The sequence below is a fragment of the Gadus macrocephalus genome, chromosome 3 (genome assembly GCF_031168955.1).
Source record: "Gadus macrocephalus chromosome 3, ASM3116895v1".
Lineage (NCBI taxonomy): Eukaryota > Metazoa > Chordata > Actinopteri > Gadiformes > Gadidae > Gadus > Gadus macrocephalus.
In genome coordinates this window covers 5516356-5537846 of record NC_082384.1, presented here as the reverse complement: position 1 = coordinate 5537846, position 21491 = coordinate 5516356, and the positions used below count along the sequence as shown (strand labels likewise).

The 21491-nt window shown below is 44.7% G+C and overlaps 1 protein-coding gene across 6 annotated transcripts in view; it reads right to left on the bottom strand.

The window, feature by feature from the left end:
- Positions 1 to 21491, bottom strand: part of tenm3 (teneurin transmembrane protein 3) — a 182399-nt gene that overhangs the window by 6077 nt on the left and 154831 nt on the right. For 4 of the 6 annotated variants that reach the window (XM_060046773.1, XM_060046774.1, XM_060046775.1 and 1 more), the window contains 14 exons: positions 21170 to 21308; positions 20171 to 20276; positions 19514 to 19656; positions 19166 to 19344; positions 16138 to 16242; positions 15558 to 15688; positions 12888 to 13057; positions 11404 to 11530; positions 3341 to 3538; positions 2575 to 2634; positions 1989 to 2333; positions 1435 to 1679; positions 812 to 993; positions 49 to 251 (listed from right to left, as the gene is read on the bottom strand). In XM_060046773.1, coding sequence (XP_059902756.1) covers positions 49 to 251; positions 812 to 993; positions 1435 to 1679; positions 1989 to 2333; positions 2575 to 2634; positions 3341 to 3538; positions 11404 to 11530; positions 12888 to 13057; positions 15558 to 15688; positions 16138 to 16242; positions 19166 to 19344; positions 19514 to 19656; positions 20171 to 20276; positions 21170 to 21308 — 2333 coding nt within the window. Of the gene's footprint in view, positions 1 to 48; positions 252 to 811; positions 994 to 1434; positions 1680 to 1988; positions 2334 to 2574; positions 2635 to 3340; positions 3539 to 11403; positions 11531 to 12887; positions 13058 to 15557; positions 15722 to 16137; positions 16243 to 19165; positions 19345 to 19513; positions 19657 to 20170; positions 20277 to 21169; positions 21309 to 21491 lie in introns of all 6 variants that reach the window. The other 2 variants (XM_060046777.1, XM_060046778.1) reach the window with 1 other exon arrangement.

Genomic DNA, 21491 nt, shown 5'->3' with positions numbered 1-21491 from the left:
CAGGCTAGCGGGGGTCTCTGACGGGCTCCGGGGGGGGGGGGGGGTTACCTGCAGGTCGTAGTACAGCGAGGTGATCTCGGAGCTGGAGTGGTTGTAGACATGTGTGATCCGAGTGGGGTAGTTGAGGTCGGCGTAGAAGAACTGTAGATGCTGGCCCAGGCTGTTCCTGGAGGACACGCGGCGGCCCAGGCCGTCGTAGCGGTACTGGATGGTCCAGCTGGCCGCCTTGCTGTAGACCCGCTCCAGAAGACCTACAGAGGGGGAGACCCACTGGTGAGGCAGGGGCAACAGCCAGGCGCTTCTAGGGGGGCAGCACTCTTCTTAATGTTTACATTGACATTCACATTTAGGGCATTTTGCTGACACAGAGGCAACCCCGCAGGGCGTCAGCCAGCTCGTCAGGAGCAGTTAGGGTGAGGCGCCTAGCTCAGGGACACCTCGAGGAGCTGGGGATCGAACTAGCAATCACTAACTAACCTCCTGAGCTATGGCTGCCCCTTTTGATATTCTGTGTTCATTGAGCTTCTCTACTCACTAGCTGATATATGCTTGTATATATTTATACTGTATACATAAATCACCCACATAGAAACCCAATATGACCTGACTGTATTGCAGCTGAACCTCTTGACAACACCCCTGGCCACTTCTGCATAATAGTGTGATGCACCGCAAGACGTCTCTTCTGTACTTTTCATTGAATATCAAACAGATGCGGAAGCGCAGTCCAGAATAATAATCAACAGTATTGATTGGGCCGTCGGATATCAAGTGCAGAGACACCAAATACTCGCCTCCCTCCCACACTCACCTTTTGAATTGTATTCAAATATCTCTGCCCCTCTCTGCCGCAGGAAGCCGTCCTCGTCCAGCCGGTACTGGACGTCCCCCAGCCGCGTGATGCGGTCCCGCAGGTCGTAGCGCAGCGGGGTGAGGCGAGCGCTGTTGCCGGGGTTCAGCAGGTGCAGGTTACCGTTCAGGTCGTAGTTATACCTGCATTGAACCAAAGGGGGGCAGGGTGAGGGCACCGCAGGGCAGTACTGTACAACACAACCACAAGGGTCGGTTTTCGGTTGTCTGTGCATCTTCATGACCATCCCATAATATTACAATCCCCTACACACAAAAGTACTGATTTCAAAAGGACCCAAATTGCATTAATTTTCAAGGGAAGTTCAGATCAGTAAACACACATTTCTTATTATTTACACCCACAATTAATATGTGTTTTGTTAGGAAATCTTTGCATTATTATGTCACTATCAAAAGTGTTTCCATGCAATGGGAATTTAAAGTGTACACAAATGACTGTAATTCAATAACTAGCGGTAAATGTTCAAACAGCCTTAGTTGATGTTAACACCACAACATAAGAGGCTGAGGCTTGTGGGGAGAGGACCCTGACGTCCCTGTGTCCAGGATGAGCGGTCCTACCTCCACATCATCTTCTCATTGAGGAACACGGTCTGCAGCTGCCCGTCCACGTCATACTCATAGCCGTATTTGGTGGTGTTGGCGAACGGACCGATCTTGATCTCTCGCTTGGTGACCCGCCCCATGTTGTCGTACTGAATGGTGATCCAATACATCAGCGACCTGAAGATCTCATACTGGATCTCCTTGATGCGGCCGTGCTGGTCAAAGTGCTTGGTATAGGTCATCACGGCCGTGGAAATGATCTGCCGTTCAAACGGGACCAAATGTGAGCATGATTCCTTGGTTGAAATGTTTACATTTCTCTGAAATTCAACTGTGAAATGATGATATTTGTTTATATCTTGTACACTTTTTAAGTATTTTTTTTAGCATTCGGTCACGAAGATACACATTTCGTATCTGCTCATCTCTCCAGCACATTTGAGGTGAAAAGGGTTCAAGCAAAAGATCGGACGGTGCACTCCAATGGATCTCCTCCGTCTGCACGCCTCCGACTTTGTGATCAAGTGGGGGCCGACGCAGCCAGCGACCTCGAGGTCGCCCGCGCTCACCTGGTTGATGTCGTAGTAGATGACGCCAAACTTCCCGAACTGCTCCACCTTCCCCGAGATGTCGTCGAACTGGTACAGGTCGATGGGCAGCGGCGTCTCGTTGATGACGGCCTGCATGCTGGTCACCCTGAAGCTGTTGTCGTAGGTGTAGTCGAAGCGGGCATTCACCATGCCGTCCTCGCTGAAGCGGAAGATCTGCCGGTCCACCAGCGGGCCGATCTGTCGGTAGCGGATGGAGCAGATGAAGCCCTCGCTCTGCAGGTTGACCGTCTTCAGCACGCCCGCCAGCTCGTCGTAGGTGAAGCTGACCCGTGTCGAGTCGTACAGGATCTCTGCCAGCTTGTTCTGGGGGGGGGAGCCACAGTCACGTCAGTACAGGGAATACTTTGGGTTTATGGATTAGGAATGAGGAAGTTCTCTCAAAGGCGAGATAAGCAGGTACCTATGAAACAAACACAGTATTTATAAATGGTATTGAGATTATTGGGAGCACGATAGTTTGAGAGGAAATGGGGGGAAAAGGGTCGAGGGCATAAATGTACAAAAATAATGGACAATAGAAGTGAAGCTTCCAATTCGGCAGTACCTGTCTGCGATACTTATACAGGATACGACGACCGGTTCCCAGGTGGGCAACTCTGAGGAGCTGTTGACAAGGACACAAATCAATATTTCACACAGCTAGAATGAACCGCTTTCAAATGCTGTGATTCAAACAAGGAGATGAAAGGGACGGCACTCAAAGGCAGCTGTTCAACTGGATCTGAATAGCTGTGTTTAGCTATCCCTCTGAAATATACAATTAAGGCTAGCGATAAAAAAAACTGTAAAATGAATGCACCTCATTCGGTTTTACGTGCGTTTTCATAACTATTCCCTATACATATTGATTCAAATATTCAGAAATTCAATGCAGACAATAATTATTCCATCAAAGAGTGAAATGATGAGACCAACATTTTAATATCTGTTTTGATTTACGATTGAGAATTTCTTTCTAACTAAGCAAGTAAGTTCAGGTATTATTTTTTCAAGAATTTTGAAGCTAATGTAACGTATCAGTGGAGAATCGTTGTATCTAGCTGTGGGATTGTGTGTGTGGATGATGGCTGGTTTGAGCAGCCTCACCTGGCTGAGTCTGATTGGACTCTGAGGCCAGGTGAGGCTGCACAACCAGCCCTCATCCAAACACACACACACTGATTTAAATTGATGCAAGAATCGCGACTTTAAAGGGCAATTGCCTGGAAGACTCTATGGAAGACCCGGGATCGACAGGCCCAGTGTTCTTAATCCAGGCTGCTGAACATCCTACACAGAGACCAGGGAGCCCCCCTCTGCACCCCACGCACCTGTCCGTCCTCGGAGTAGTCGATGGTGACGGAGGCGTTGCTCTCAGGGGGGCTGTAGATGTTCCTATAGTAGCCGATGGAGCGCACCGTCTGCATGGTGTGGCGCGCCACGCTGGGCATGGTCACGGCTGACAGCCGGTCCCCCGCGTCGTAGTCAAAGATGTACTGGTGCTGACTGTGCAGGAGCAGCACCATGGACTGGGGAGAACCGGGAGAACACGTCTGTTAGGGGGACTGGGGGGAACCAGGAGAACACGTCTGTTAGGGGTACCAGGAGAACACGTCTGTTAGGGGAACCAGGAGAACACTTCTGTTAGGGGGGGGAACCAGGGGAACACGTCTGTTAGAGGGACTGGGGGGAACCAGGAGAACACTTCTGTTAGGGGGACTGGGGGGAACCAAGAGAACACGTCTGTTAGGGGGGGGGGAACCAGGGGAACACGTCTGTTAAGGGGACTGGGGGGGGACACTGTGAGGGGGTTCAGTCGGTAACCTGTGGTACCTATGTCCCCGGGGGGTTCTGTTCACCTTTGTAAGCATTCCCACCATGAGGCAAGGGGTCGGATCACCTCATTACATTGCCTGGATGGATGCATTTGCGCAGATTACAAATCCCAGTGCAGGGATTCTGAATCCGACCGCATGGATTTACAAAACCTCACAGTTAAGAAATTTGTTGGGACAGATTTATACATTAAGCCCCCTCATGTAGAGGGGCTCGGTGAGATTATAAAAGATTGGCAGAATGTAAATATTTCCCTTGTGTAAAGAGAGCCATGTTTAAAGAAGATAAATATCTTGACAGAAGAATGTGTGCATTGTTGAGCAATGTTTTACCAAGGCCGAGATCTGACTCCATGTAACGTCTACTACCAAATAGAATCAGAAATGAGCTGATTGCAGAGTGAGTGATATTCAATTGATCATTGAATGTAGCTCCTGTTGGTACTGTGTTGTACTTTGAATGTCTGCATGTTTACGTGCTAAAGCAGTGTTGGGCCTAACAATAAATACAGAGCGTTTTGAATAGATCTGGCAAACAGGGGACAGAAATAAAAGGACAATGAGGAGGGCGATTAGGTCTGTATGATCAGCATGTGAAGCTGGGTAATGGAGCGCAGAACAGGCATTAGCCTCTCACCGGCCGCCTTTAATTAGGTTCCCCATGACCTCTCACATATGGCGGGAGGTGCGGAGGCATCTGTGTGTGTCTAGTTTGCAATACACTCGCACAAACAATATGTGTTTGTGTGTGTGTGTGTGTGTGCGTGCGTGCGTGCGTGCGTGCGTGCGTGCGTGCGTGCGTGCGTGCGTGCGTGCGTGCGTGCGTGCGTGCGTGTGTGTGTGTGTGTGTGTGTGTGTGTGTGTGTGAGAGAGAGAGGGAGAAATTAAGGGATAAAGAGTAACAGGAAAACAGTTGCCAGCATCTGTCCTAGGCACATTGCATTGAGATGTTCTTCACTGCTTTTCTAAATGTTCTGACGGTACAGCCTTATTCTAAGATGGATTCAAGTAATTTTCCCCTTGTGCATTGACACACAATATTCCTTGATATATCGGTCACAAAGCAACACCTTTTTGTAGAAAATGTGCCAATTAAGCTACTACTACTACTTCAGCTTCTACTACTACTTCAGCTACTACCTACTACTTCAGCTACTACCTACTACTTCAGCTACTACCTACTACTTCAGCTACTACTACTACTACTACTACTTCAGCTACTTATATTACTACTTCAGCTACTAATTCAGCTACAACTACTTCAGCTACTACTACTACTTCAGCTTCTACTACTTCAGCTACTTCTACTACTTCAGCTTCTACTACTTCAGCTACTACTTCTACTTCAGATACTACTACTACTTCAGCTACTACTACTTCAGCTACTACTACTTCAGCTACTACTTATACTTCAGCTACTACTACTACTACTTCAGTTACTACTACTACTACTTCAGCAACTACTACTTATACTTGGTACTACTACCTCAGCTACTACTACTGCTACTTTCTGATTCTTCAGTTCAATTCATTTTACATTTCTTCATTTTTTCAGCAATGCTTTGCGCTTCTCATTCAGCCTTCACATTCACAGCATTCACACGTGTTTTCTGCAGGAAATTCAATTTCTAGTTCTTTCTTTCTTTCCTCTTTGTCTCTACTAGGGCTGGCCCGAATTATTCGAATATTCGAATACTCATTCGGAAAATTTGTATTCAAACCTTAAATCAGTATTCGGAGCTTCGTTTTTTTTTTTTTTTCACATACGTGACGTTACCAGAGCGAGGGAGGCAAACTATAAGCGTCAGCGACACCGAGCAGAGAAGCGAGAGAGGTGGAGGAAGAATAGATATCTTGTTTCCCTTTACTTTATAACACAACATTAGCGGGATCTCTGGAGGAAAAGTAATACTTAAAAACCTTAGCTTAGTTGTTTGTTTACGTTCGCTGTACAGCGCCGCGCCAATCAACTGTGACTGGCTTGCTGCAGAGCGTGAGCGTCTTGGGAATACCCGGTCAATATAATGGATATAATATGGACACATAAGACAATCAATATTCGGTATTTGTTATGGATTTATTGTACAAATTCTCTGAAAAGATGCACGTTCCAGGATGAATTGAAAAGCTCCCGTAAGGGCTGAGATGGCAGAGAACAGCTGATTTGGAACGGAGCAACAGCTGTTCGCTTTCATGGGGAAAAACTAAGGAACTTCAACCTACTTAGGCCTACTAATTAACGTTCAAAAGCTATTAAATCTTCAACAAAATATGCAGATACTGTCAAAATCGGTTCCAGGGAGTATATAGGGATTATTAATGTTGTTTTTGATGGTGTTTTTTTCTAGAACGAGTATTCGAATATTCGCTCGGAAAAAACCAACGAGTATTCGAAGCCTGAAAAATGGCATTCGGGCCAGCCCTAGTCTCTACAAACTTTGGGACCTATCTCCTTCGTAAATTTTTCACCTAGAGACTCCATTCAAATTTTAAAATATTCAGAATAGCTTGGAATCGCGTGTTTTTTTCAGATTTTTTAACTATTTGATACTTTTTAAGATAATTTTTTTGACTTCAACTGTTTAAGACGTAACTAAATCAATTTTCAAGCGTTTATCTTCGTTCAAACCATTTAACAAATCTACACACTTGTATCTTCAATAATATATGACGGAATTAGTTTCATACCGGCTTCGTTTTCAGCTGGTCTCATTGATTTACGTTGACGCTGGAGTGTGAGGACGTTCAGCATTGTTGCCAGATTCGGCTGTTTTTCCCACTCTGTGGGCTACTGTTAATCACGCACCGGCTCGCTATTCTCTTAAATACACACACACACACACACACACACACACACACACACACACACACACACAAACACACACACACACACACACACACACACACACACACACACACACACACACACACACACACACACACACACACACACACACACACACACACACACACAGTAATTAGCTTATCTCCGTTAGATGTCAGTTAAAATGATCATGGTTTATGTATTATGTATGAATCAGACTATCAGGCTCAATTAATCAATATGAATAATATGTTATTTAATCTATAATCATATCTTAAATAATCCTAATATATGAATGTTTGTATTATAATAAATTATGACAGCCATATCTGAATTATCTTTCAGTCAAGTCAGAGTGCCGTTCATCGCTATTTCTGGGCATCAACTACTTTTCTCTACACTTTTGGCAGCTGCTGTTAATTAATGTTCCACATAACAGCACATTTCTTTCAATGGCGCGCATAATCAAAATGCTTTAAGCCTGTGTTGACCAGACTAAACCATATTTTGTAGACAAATGGGATATACAAAACCAGCTTTGTATTAGGCACACTATTATTTGTGCACAATCTTAAATAAAAACCTTACGAGTGATGATTAAGGTTGTGTGCACTTTAAAAACTTAGTGAGAAGCTAATCGCAAAGATTATTGTTTATTTGGATGTGGTTGCCCCAAAATGTTGTATTTTATGCCGCTTTTCCACCGCACATGTAGCTCGACTCGACACGACTCGACACGACACGACTCGACACGGTAGCAACACGGGTGCTTTTCCACCGCAAATAGTACCTCCTGGACGTGGGCGGGGTCGGCTGCGCGAAAGGGCCGTGACGTATTTGTGTACGCGACGCAAACACATACGCAACCCACACATGGACAGAACCCACATAACAATGGAGGACATCGATCACATTACTATTATTAGCCGGCATGTTGAAGAAGTTGGAGAAGTGGAACATGTTGGCTGCGGCGCTGCTATGGATGTTACCAGCATGGTTGCCATGTCGCTCTCGTGACTTCGTCACACTCTCTGGCCAATCAGTCGCCGGCCGTCTGCCGACGTCACCTTTTAGCATCGGCTCAGCTCGCTTGGTACCTAGAGCGAGTAGGTACTAGAAAAAGCAGCCACTTCAGGTACCAGATACCATGGTACCGCGGTGGAAACGCAAAAAATGCGAGCTGAGTCGAGTCGTGTCGAGTCGTGTCGAGCTGGTACCATGCAGTGGAAAAGCGGCATTAGTCAGCCAGTCCCTTACATGTTGTATTGCTGGAGAATTAGTCAGTCCTATTGTGTTGTATTGATGTAGTATTAGTCTGTCCTATCATGTTGTATTGCTGTAGTAGGAGCCAGTCTCAACATGTTGTATTGCTGTAGTAGTAGGCAGTCTCAACATGTTGTATTGCTGTAGTAGTCAGTCCTAACATGTTGTATTGCTGTAGTAGCCAGTCTCAACATGTTGCATTGCTGCAGCAGTAGTAAGTCCCAAAATGTTGTAAACTAGAGTTAGGAATTGAGAAGGTATTTGTTGTTCTTTCAAGATTAGATTAGAACACAGCGAAAGCAGTTCGTTTGTCTCCGCAAGGAGGAAACCTTTCTGAGGATAATTTAAAGTAATTCAAGTGCGTCATAGAATGGATGAATGGTGCACTACTAGCTTTATAGGTGTTAGCTTTTATCTGATGAAATCACACTGCGTACATACAGCCTTATACAAGTCCCACTACAAACCTTTTAGCGTGTATATTTTTAGCAAAACACTCCATTCCAGGCATCCTTTGGAATATTAATTTCACATGTAGGTCTGTTGCTATTCCTGCATGCTGTGATCCTCCTGGTTGACATGGAGGCTGTTTGTGGGGGCCAGGTCCGTGGATAAAGAGAATGGGGCGCGCTGGATAATGGAGTGGGAGACTTTCCAGGGTAATGATCCCAAGTTTTCCCTTTGTTTCCCTTTTTATAACCCCCATTTCTGCACCCCATACCTTTACGCCCCCCGTCTCTCGCCACATATTTTATTCATTTAAGACGCAATTCATGTTTTTGGTGTTCTCTTCAAAGTGTCACTCAAAAAAGTGAAATAGAAAAAAGTTACTCCTTTCTCTCTCCCCCTTTCCTGTCACTTCTCCATCAGGAAGACGGATGCTCTCATGGCTCCACAATAACAAACAAACACAAGGAAAACTGAGAAAGTTTACTTTTGTTTTTTGGTGAAAGTTCAGGCCTGACTAGTGCCAGATGATGTAGTTGCCGGCTGGCAATATATATTATTAAAATAATGATTGATCTGTGTGTGCCCACCAACACATTGTTCCCTGGAACTTTGGCAGAAACCACTCAATGGGAGAACCCTTTCCACAACTGCAGAGGTACAGGACTCAGACCTCAGATGGTCTATACTGGTGTCACTATTGCCACTAAAGTTTTCATTGGGTGGCAGCCCAAGTCATCTGTTAGCCCCCATCTTTTCCCTGGTCTCTTGCAGTATTGGCATGTCCTTGTCACATACCATCCAGAAAAGCGTGTGCGTGTTATTATGCTCTTTGCATAGCACTATTGCTGCGCCGCACTTTATTGAAACACTGCACAGTCTCTAAACCGCCTCTTCCGCCGCGAGTCGTAACCTAAGCGGGACGTGTTTACACTGAGAGTGCTCCCAACGCCGCTGCGTACAGCATGGGCAGGCCTTTCTGCTACGTGCCGACGCGGCGCTCCGTGGCTCGTATGGTGTGCGCCCCACTTTACATTGGAGCCCTACCGTAACCCAGTCAGTCTCGGACTGAGAGTTGATCCCAAAGCTAGTGACTTCCTCCACACAGCATTCAACCGTGATATTGTAGTCTTCCTTTTTGAAGCGTTACTTCAATCAATCCTTTGTTTTAACCGATTTCACCATTGCAGAATCGGCCTTGCATCCACATTATACGTTTTTGAAAATGTCTTGAGCCCTGTGGGTGGATTCAAAATGTATCAAATGCTAATCAGTTCAGCAGCCTGAAGAATCCATCATTAGACTAATCTGCAGTCTTCTTGATAGTGTCAGAGTCCTTGATCTATAGCTAGACTGAGATAAACTCATTCTGCATCTGAACTTCTCTTCTGGGAAATGGAAAATAAACGACAACAAATCTGTTAAAAGTCTCTGTATTTGTTATTTTCTTTTTGCCTACATTTTGAAAGTACACACATAATTTAGTTTTTCTAGTTATTGCACTCTCATTAAGTCTACTTATCTCCACCCGTCTCCCAAACAAACAGCATGTTGCATCATCCCACTCGCATTTTCAGAAAAGGATGAACAATAAATGTAACTTGGTGATTGTGCTGTATGTCTGCTTAAATGTACAGAGGAGATGAGAGTCAAACCCAACCATGAAACTAGAGGTTGTTTGACTGTGTGTGATATATGCTCCTTACCCACTGTATGTTTGCATGCTATTCTCAATTTCTCAAATATCATCCAAAATACCTTTTTGATGGACAACAACAGAAACAAAAGCAATCGGAAAACTCTGGGTTCTCATTGGACCATGTGTGTTTTAATCCAGCAAGGTCTCACCGATTAAAGGGGATTACCGGGGATGTTTTAGGAAGTGGACTAGAGAGGTTGAAGTCAAATGATAATCTCCCCCCTCTACGTCACTCTGCCATTGTCGGCGGTTGTTTGATCCCGCTCCTCCCCAACACGGCTCGGCTAAGCCTCTACAACTCCTCCAGGTCCTTGTTCTGGTGGCTCACGTCTGACTTACAAGACTCCTGTGTAAGCTCACCGCACACACACACACACACACACATACGTGCGCACACACAAATGCACGTGCACCATCAAACGCACACACACACGAGCACAAAGAGGCACATAAACACGCACACACACACACACACACACACACACACACACACACACACACACACACACACACACACACACACACACACACACAAGCACACACACGCATACACACTTACACACACACGCACTTGCACATACCACAGACACAAACCAATGCGCCTAAATGGGAGAAAACACACACTCTCACACACATGCACACACAAGCACGGACACGTGTACAAACACAGCTATTAAATAATACATCCAAAGCCATCTCTGCTGTTCCTTCCTCTCCCTCTTGCGTTGCTTCCCCTGGTTTATATTTCTTCCTACTGAGCGTGTGTCTCGCTCTTATCTGGATGCAAGGCTAGCTGATTCTGTGCATAGAACAAGGGTTACAGGCATGTCAAGAAGACTTGCTTTTAATGAAGACCTGGAAGCCGAGAAGCTGAATATCAAAGTTTTTTTTTTTTATACATGTGCGGACGGTTTTTTGCAGCCCGGACGATAAACTGAAAACGCTGGTACAGCTGGTCTGGTCCACGCTTGGTGCTGATTCAAGCAAATACACAGAGCCCATTGCATAGCATGTGTTCTGCGAGGTTTGGTGTAAGTCATCAATGGTTTTGGTCTTCATCAGGATCACAGTTGCATATATTATAGCTCTTCCAGCTCTTCGCTCAATGACCACCTTGAAGGACTAGTCCACGCTAACACTCGGACATTGTTATAAAACATTCATTCAGGGTTTATTCATGCAAACTGCCAAACAAGTTGGTGACAGGATGAGGGTGTATTAATACACCTACATAATGCATATGCAACGTACAAAACATGTTGGTGACAGGATGAGGGTGTATTTACCTTGTCCACTGACAGAGTGACAGGGTGAGGGTGTGTTTACCTTGTCCAGGTAGGTGTAGCCCCAGGTCTTTCCGTCGGCGAACACCCGGGATACGATTCGTCCCTGGAGGTCGTACTCCCATTTCTCTGTGGTGGGACCCCGCTGTAGGCCAGTCACCTGACCAGTACTACACACACACACACGCACACACACACACACACACACACACACACACACACACACACACACACACACACACACACACACACACACACACACACACACACACACACACACACACACACACACACACACACACACACACACACACACACACACAGAAACACACAGATGTTGACCACCAGGGCTTAACCATCTACCTAAACATATCTTCAATATGAACACATGTTGCTTTTTGTCGGAAAGACTTAAGTACACATGATCAAAACTAAAAAATTATTTGCTGCAACCCACAAGCCCTTCTCTCAAGGAGATGGGCCTGCCTGGACCAGGGTGACCTCTTCTTCCCACTTAATCCAATTCATCTCATTTTGAAGGCAAATTTAATGCCGGTGAATCAGGGTTATTGAGTAGGCTTTGTGTTTTGTGTTTCTATGAGAGGTTGTTTGACTGTGTGCGATATATGCTCCTTAAGCGGTGACCACTTACCCTAACGTAAGTGGTCACGGCAGACCAAGGCCGCTCCATGTGCTGAAGAACTAAGGAGGCCATGTGGATTGTAAATCCGTGCACGTCGTTTCCGAATCCGTTCCCATGCTTTCTGAATCCGTTCGCACCCTTCCAAATACATTTGTTTGCACGCTTTACCAATCTGTTCTTTATTTTTTTGTTTTTCATCATGTGACCCTAGAGGGCCTCCGTACTTAGAAGCTATTATTTGAGTGTAATTCTTTAAGAATGTCATAGCCATCTATCTGCTTGGTTAGAAATGCAAATTGTGAATCGACTCTGCCTGCTTCTGTTTGAGCCTATTCCGATTTTAGATCAGTCCCTGCTCAATTCTGAACAATCAGGGCATCTGCTCCATAATTGGTTTGGGGAATCCATCTCTCCTATCAGTCAAAGGTGCATGAATGCAACACTTCTCATTGTCTGAGAAAGTAGGGAGAAATGGGGCATAGACAGCAGAATTGTTTCTGTATCGTTATAACCCCTGAATCTTACCTACGTCACCTGTAATCAATTGCTTATCAATCCATACAACTGGACCCCAGCTCATACATATACATCGTAAACATAAAGTTGATTTCTTCTATTCCTTATCTTACTCTTCTCCCAAACCCCAGCCACCAGTATGTGTATATATCTCATATCAGGGGACGCATGAAGTGTCATCTCTTCTTATCTTGAATTATTGCAGTCTAAGTCTAAGTTGTACTGTGTGGCAATGTTGCATACAAATCCAGAGAGCAGAGGAGCCCAGAGTGTAGTCCCTGGGAGCCAGCTGATGGAGCGGAGAGTGAGCACAACACAATGAGGGAGGGGAGCCGGCTGTCAGCAGCCATGTTACTGCAGGTGGGTACCTGGAGTAGGTCAGGTTGACAGACAGCAGCTTGCTGCTGGGCACCCAGAGTGACGGGTGGCCTTGGGTGTCATAGATGATCTTCAGGAGGAACTTGCGGTGGTCATCGTAAATCTTCTCGGTTCGCAGAGAGCGGTCGTAATCCACAGACAACAGGTTCCTGCCATTTACCTGGAAAAGCCCCACAAACACAATGTTGTTTTACAGTGGCAGTGGCCCTGTGTTTCACATAGTGAACTGTGGCATTGTGTCAATGTTATTCAAATAACAGCGTCATTCAGAAAGAAGCGTCAAATCCAATGTTTAGCCGTTTATCACCCAGTTTCAAACATTTGTGCAAAGTATCCACTTCGATGTCGCAATGAACGCACTCAGACACTAATTGTATTACGCCTAGTTATGTGATGGATTTCATGTACCACATCACTCATTATAACACTCTTACTCAACGATGTGTACTAACTTAGAAAGATATATCACAAAGTTAGGGCCGTTACCATGGAGAATCCCCACCCACTCCTTCCTAGAATTCTCATTCCAAAGAGCATTTCTTTAATTGTCATAGTGGTTTACTTTAATCATACATCAAAAGGAATCAAAGGGTAATGTTCCTTGATGAAATGTGTATGGAAAGGCTACTGAACAAAAACTACATTTCATTTATGTTAGAAATTAAAGAAATTGTAATAAAACCTAATGCATAATATCAAAATAATCTCAATGATTCAATCATCTACTAAAGGAAATTTGCTGAAAATGTATTTTGGCAAAGTCAGCTCCCACGTCTACTAAAGGTTAAAACAGACATAACCTTTATCACGTCCATAATCATTGTTTATCTTTGTTTTGTTTATCTGCGCATAGCTCTACACAGAACAACTAAATGCAATTATGTATTTGGAAATATGGATCCGAATTCACAATCATTTGTCCTCACGTGACGTACGAGTAGTACCGATGCACAAGTTTGTCAATAGAACCAAATATGCAGACACTGTCAAAAACCACCAACTGTGGCTGATCAGCGCATGAACAGAAAAGAACATGACAAGGATGAAAGAGTTTGCAGAGATTATGAGCTATTTCATTAATTAGTTAGTTAGTAGACTAGCATGTGTTTTGGGGTACACTCCACTGTTATCCAAAACCCCTATGCCCTGTGTTTCAAGACGAATCACAGCATTTTCAGTTTACAATCTTATGGTATTATAAACACGGTGGCCGTGAGGTATGTGTTATGAGTTAGTATTTCCTCAATGTTTAAAAAGGAATTTATATTTGGTTGTAAACAGTGACTTTTTAATGTGATGACGGTAGTCCTGAGATTAAAATCCTTCCGTAATATCTTTATAGTTTTATCGTTTATTGCAGACATTTTGTCACTTGTATTGCGATTGTAATAATAACTAAAGACAAGGCAACCTAACAAAGCCATCATCACAGATTGTAGTTCTGTAGTCGTTACAAAGTGTTATCTTATGAGGATTCAGTGATGGGAGGCCCTTAAAGCCACAGTTTACCTGTTCGGTTTCCTCATGACTGACAATTTGTAAAGAACACCCTTGTTTACCAAGTAGTGTAGCTGAGGGCTGGCACCAGTCTAATCTTGTGGTTGGCAAGAGAAGGACGTTTGTTAACCTCTGGATCAACCAGGAGGTTCTTACAGCTATAAATCCTCCTCTGGTGCGGGATTGATGCCTGTGTGGTGCTTGGAACGTGCTTGGTGCTTGCAAGGAGCAGCTCAATAGTAATGATAATTTGAAGCGTTTTTCCAACTAATTCAGAGGCCCCGAGGAATAGTTGCCAAAGAGGGGAATCACTATCCGATGGAGTCATTACATTTAAGATGGAGTCTTTCTGAAAAAAAAAGCTGGAGTCATTTCTCCCCCTTTGGACACTCGTCCCACTAGACATTAACACTGGAGGCCTGGAGGTGAGAGCAGATAAGAGCGATGTATGGATGATAAGCAAACAAAGCTCAAGAGCAACGGGACGCTGACCAGCAGCAGGGCAGCTTTGGGATCCTGGCCAACCATCCTGCTGAAGCTCTGCCATCTCCTTTCGGGGGGAGAATATCATTTTGCAGATTGAAAGTGCCCCCATGTAATCTTAGTGATGATCCAATCAATTGCTGACCTTGGTGTTATTAAAAGCGCAGGGCAGAGCTTAAATCTTACCGCGTTGAATGCTGCCTTAAAGACCGGCCCGATGAAGGACTCTGACATCCACAAATTACTTTTCCAAGAGGTCAATTCAGAACCTTGGTTTGTATGAAAAACTGCTTTGTATAAATAATTAATTAGAGAATCTTTGAATAATTTCATCTTATTATGCGTTGTAATGTAAACCATTGTACACTTCAATGACCAGTAGGATTAAAACCATACCTATTTTACAAAGGTTATGCATGGGACTATTTTGAACCAAGGCCCATCTCACTGCACCAGCAGAAACATCCCTTTGAGAGTTAATGAATAATAGTGAGCATTGTTTTAATGGAGACTAATCCAAAATAAATCCATGTTTCTCTTGATTAACATCCTCCAAATAACCTTGTTTAAATGGCCAACAGAAGATGCTGTGTGCCTTGGATGGATTTAACATCCATCTCGTAGTGTGAGCTGATCCCGTTGGAGCTCCCCGTCATGTGGGCCTGGCAGCAGGTACTCACCCGGAGCTTCCTCCCGAACACGATCACCTTCCCGCGGGTCTGCTCCTTCCGGAACCGCCACTCCACCAGGTTCTGCCCGCTCTCGCCCGGCAGTGTCATGTTGCGTCGGGCCACGGTGGGGTTGGCGGCGCCTAGCGAGGGGTAAACAGCAGGGTGTCGCACTGCTACGTCACACACTGCCCATTAGGATCCTCATCGTAAACCACAGTACCACACATAGAACCAGCGCCACTGGACTCCGCGTTCCCGTCCTAAAGCCAATGGAGGCATCAGACCAAGCAGTAGGGTAGACTCCTGAGTGGATTCTGAGCTGTGTGTGACTGTGCCTGAAACGTTTCCGTCATCGGAGTCCGGCCAAAATTACCCCCGGTCAGCGTCCGACTCGGAGCCCATAATGACGTAAATGTTGCTTTGCTTTCAAAAGATCTTGCGACGTGGGATTCTGTGGTTTAACCCTTCAACCTCAATATATTTTTTCAGTTCTCCACGCCGATATACCAATTACAAGTCGCCACATGAAGGAACAACCTCGGCCGTGTCCAGTGCAGATGTATGCGTGTGCCCTGAGGGCCGCCATTACCTGCCAGGATGTGAGGCTCGGTCTGGTAGTGGGTTTCCATCCCGTTGGCGTAGATGACTCTGAGGGAATGGTCGTTTCCAACCTCGTAACTGTTGCGCAGTTGGTCTGGTGGGGAAAGAAAAGCATCATCATCATCACTCACCCATTTTCTAGCCATGAAAACAGGATTCACAATATCTATATTCTGCAAACATTATTTGAAGAATAAAATATATGCATAACATTTGTGTTGCAGCGATAAACAGTCAGGGCAATCAATTCCTTTTCAATTGCTACAAATGGATATTTTGTACTAGTAGTAATAGTAGTGGTAATTAGTACGTAGTAATGAGTAAGGAGGAATAGTAATAATAGTTTTCTACTCATTAGAATTGGGTGCGAATTTTTATTTGACAAAAACAATGATTCATCCTGAAACCATTTGCCAATTGTAAATGGCTCCTATGTGGCTAGCATTTCATCTGTACTTGATACAATCGTTTTTCCGCTGATGTATCATCGGATTCCAGATCAATAAACTATAAATTATTTAAAGTTACTTGATAGGCCTTGTCACCCTTGTTCTAGGATATGCAATCCCTCTGTCCTCAATCGGAAACATTGTCTTATTTTAAGAAATCATTCATGGAACCAACCTAGCCTGGAGGATATTGTTCTTTAAAGTAGCATTTAATTACAATATACACTCAAACTAAAAGCGTCAACATTCTTGATAATTTATACTTAGCTTGAATAGCTTTTATCTGGACAATATTGTAGCATATTCACATCAGAAATATTGAATCATCATCATAACTTAATTCTAATTTCAGCTAAAAGAAGATGCTGAAAATAAGGCTATGTCTGGTTCAGATCCTTGAACTAAACACTGTATTCAATGCTGGTGCGCATCATATTTTATGACATCTTTATGACATGTATTTGAGTTCAATGTAAGGCTTTGGCTAAAAGGACATGTAATGCCAGGAATTCGGAATAACGGGGAAAGTGTCAGACGGGGTATGATTACTGAATCGTATTTGTCTGTTAACCATTGCCTGTAAATGAGCATTTATGAATTTAATACATTTGATCATTGATGAGTTTGACAGTGACATATAAACGGTTGGAAAAGGCGAGAACGTAGATGACTAACGACAGCGATCCATAACCAGCGATGGTAGAAGCAAGGAGAGTATGATCCATGATGAGACGCTGCTGTTCACCATGAGCCACAAACAATGGTGTACAAGAGTTATTCTGTCCAACATAGAACGCATAAGCTTAGCTTAAGAACCCCATGATTTGTATACACAGACACACACAACATACATCCCTTCATTTCTCATTTCCCAAGAAACAGAGAGGGCAGAGAGTGTAAGCGAGAGGTTGAGAGATAGAAGGAGAGAGCGTGAGAGAGAGAGTGAGGGAGAGGGAGAAGGAGAGAGAGAGGTGGCCAGCCCACCTAGGCGTATTCACTACTTCCTCCTGTAGCTGGGGAGAGAGAAGGCCTACGTATAAATAATGCATGGGGATCCAGGGAGAAGTTATTCAAACCCAACCACGAGTGGTTGGGTTTGAATAACTCATCAGATTGCAATCGATATTGATCCTGCTGTGGGGCAGAAGCTGCTTCTTCTCTGCTGCTTCCCACACTGTATGCTGGGGAAGCCAGCCTGACATCGTCTCCTCCTGCGCACACATGCAGACCAGTAAGCTGCGGCTCCTTTGGTTAGAGCTTGGTTCATCATACAGCCCATTGTTACTGACCCGTACAGTATGACCTCCAGTCACATGGGGGATGCGCTCACTCCAGTGAAAATATGGAGGAATTCATTTCAAATATGAATATTTAAGGCTCTTGACCAGAGTCCTGATTCCACAAGGTTTTAAATCTTTAAATTGTCAACACATGTCCATCACTCCATCACTTCCATCAAAATATCAAAGCTAACAACAAACATCCAGATAAAAAACTGGTTCTATTCAGTTCTAAAGCTTTTAAAAGAAAAAGCTAAATCGATTCCATTCGTACATTAATGCCTGCTGCATTGCTCCACATGGCAGTTGTATACATTCTGTTTATACAGTGGTAGGATCATGAGGGGGGCTAAGAGAAACATATAAATGCAGTGACATTTATATCTGCCTAATTATGTCCTAAGCATGTGCAAGGGGCATTTGAAGTGCCTCAGGGGACAAGATCAATCATTATTGACAAGTGACTGTAAAGACGGCCCATAAGTCAGGGGGAGAACTGCTCCTAAATGTTAGCATCTCCAACTGTAAATCAAAAATGTTACTTACATCTGAGGTTAAAAACTTTATTCAAAATCCAATACCTAGATTGGGCCATTAATTATGTATCCCTTTTTATCGCTGGAGCTGCGTGCGTGTGTGTGTGTGCGTGTGTGTGTATCTTTTACTGTACCATTCATCAGTCTATTGATCTCAAAGCTCTTATGTTTACAGACTCCTGAATAATGAAGCAGTTCCAAGGAGATTGATAACTGCGCCAAAAATGAAAAAAATCCCTCCCAACAAACAGATATGTTACCCATACCAGCACACACACACACACACACACACACACACACACACACACACACACACACACACACACACACACACGCACACGCACACGCACACACACACACACACACACACGCAAATACACACACACACACACAGGCACACAAACACACACAATTGAAGGTGTTTAACCAATTGTCGCCACTGAAGACATAAAAACACAAGCTTTGAAAAAAGAAATATTACAAAACTGATCTATTTTACAATAGTTATAGGTGTATTTTTGAACGCTCCTTCTATGTATCTGACCCCTACTACTGTTTGATTTCACTGCTTATCTTGACGGAACGGTGTCCGGCCTTGTGCCTTGCATTTTAAAGCTCTTTCTAAACGCTCTGATTAGAGGACCTTGTAACAATAGGTTATTATTATTGCAGTTCCGATGACCAAGGGAAAGACTGGGAACCCCTGAAACACACTGCAGACCTCGACCAACACAACCCCAGCGCTGGCTCACCCTGGACGAGTGTGTAGAAGGAGTCGATAGAGGAGAGGTTGGTGGTGATGGACACGTCTTCGTCCCGGCCCGACGTCTCAATGTCCACCACCACGGAGCCGGAGGACATGTCTCCGTGGAGGTTGGTGACCACGCCCGTGGGGAAGGTCACGTTGGTCAGCCGGCCCTCGCTGTCGTAGCTGTGTGGAAGATAAGGAACCATATTTATACACTAAATGAGACACTTTGAACGGATTGCGATGTAAAGGTCAGTATTGTGCTCTGATGTGATGTTGATGTGTCAACAGAGATAGAGGGCTGCGTGTTTCTACTGGTGCGTGTGTGGCGGGCAGCCGCCCTGGGGCTCACTCGTAGAAGGTGGTCCAGCCGATCTGGATGCTCTTGGTGGCCAGGAGGCCGCTGTTCCCGTGGTAGCTGAACAACACCAGCTCCTGTCCCTGAGCCGTGAGGGACTTCAGTCCTCCGTTGGTCCCGATGGTCAACCAGATGACCTGCCGCAGAAACACACACACACACACACACACACACACACACACACACACACACACACACACACACACACACACACACACACACACACACACACACAACCACACACATACACACACACACAACCACACACATACACAACCACACACATACACACACACACACACACACACACACACACACACCAACACACACATACGAACAACCCCACACACACAAAAAATCACACACACACACACACACACACACACACACACACACACACACACACACACACACACACACACACACACACACACACACACACACACACACACAATATGTACTGGGTTTCAATGGCAACATCTTAACAGGTATTCTTTTCTAGTGTTCCTGTACTGCTCTTTAGTGCTGTATACATTCGAAATATGTTGCATGACATAAACTACTCCACATGAATCAATGATGTATGGCTTGTTTTCTGCCGTCCTTTCCTGCTTGTAACATCCGCCTGAACCATGGACAATAGAATATTACCTGGTTGTCGGGGGCAACCACTCGAACCGGCATTCTATTTGTGTCTCTCCGGATGCGCAGTGTGTTCCCGCTGCTGTCGGTAACAGCAGTTACATCTTCCTCGTTGCTAATTGCCGCAAGGTGAAAAAAGAGAAGAGAGAAGAGACAGAGCAAGATGGTAATCTAGTCGTCTGCAGGACTCAAATGCATCGCTGGACTCCGGGGGACACGGTGCACAGACGTATCTGGTGTTTAGCGAGGAGGCGTTTGAATTTAAAAGACCCCTCCGTGGGAAACAGACTCCATGCCCGCGGACAGCAATATCAACCCGCTGATATTAGCAGGCAAACCTAAATGAGAAACCCCCTTTGTTTCAGTTTGGTACATGAGTCGGACATGCAGCCATAACAGAAACCCCCAGCCGAACAAGACCGAGTGAGCTACAATGCTGACAGCTGCCAGCGTGCGCTAATGCAAACTAGAAATTCATAGCCCACGGCGTAAACATTATGTTCATACATTGGCAATGTAATAGCCGCGTTAAGTTTGACAGGTCAGAAAGTGTGATTAACAGCAACATTTCTTTGAGCCAAACAAATGAAGGATGGGAATTGGGAGCTGTTAAATAATATGACTGCTGGCATACTGTTACAATTTGCAATGCCGGTCCTCAGACTTCGCACGCAGAGGTGCCAAATGACAACAGTCAGCTATACAGGTTTTCTGGATCGCTTGGACCTACGGTGAATTTTCATATTTGTAGCGCGACCCAAAAAAACCCCATTGAATCATATTGTTCTTACGGCGCGAAGCACATGTTATTTTTGTGTGCTTTGGTAAAGGACTCACATCTATTTTGGGCGTGTTTATTCTGTCCAAACAACAGTGTGCTTTGGGCTTTGAAAATACTGGAATGAGACTTGCACTGTGGTGCACCACTTGCAGTACCCTACTGTGATGCTTTTAAAAAATCAATGCATGAACTTCTATTGCTCAGGCCATACACACGCACACACAAACCTGTAGCTGAAGTTGTATTTGTAATCGCCAGTAACAAGGGACATGGTGAACTGGTGGGTTCCGTTGGAGTCAAACACGTACAGCTCCTGGGAGGCTGGTGAGGCTACCTCGTAGGAACTTGGACCTGAAGCCAGAGAACCTGGAGAGAGAGAGAGAGAGAGAGAGAGAGAGAGAGAGAGAGAGAGAGAGAGAGAGATGTGTTGAGATAGGCAAGCGTTACATTCTACTTGCTAAGCAACATCTCAGATGATATATATCAGAATGGACCCAGGGAACCAGGGTCAGAAGAGGGTCAAAGGAAGTATATCTAGCAGTTAATGCA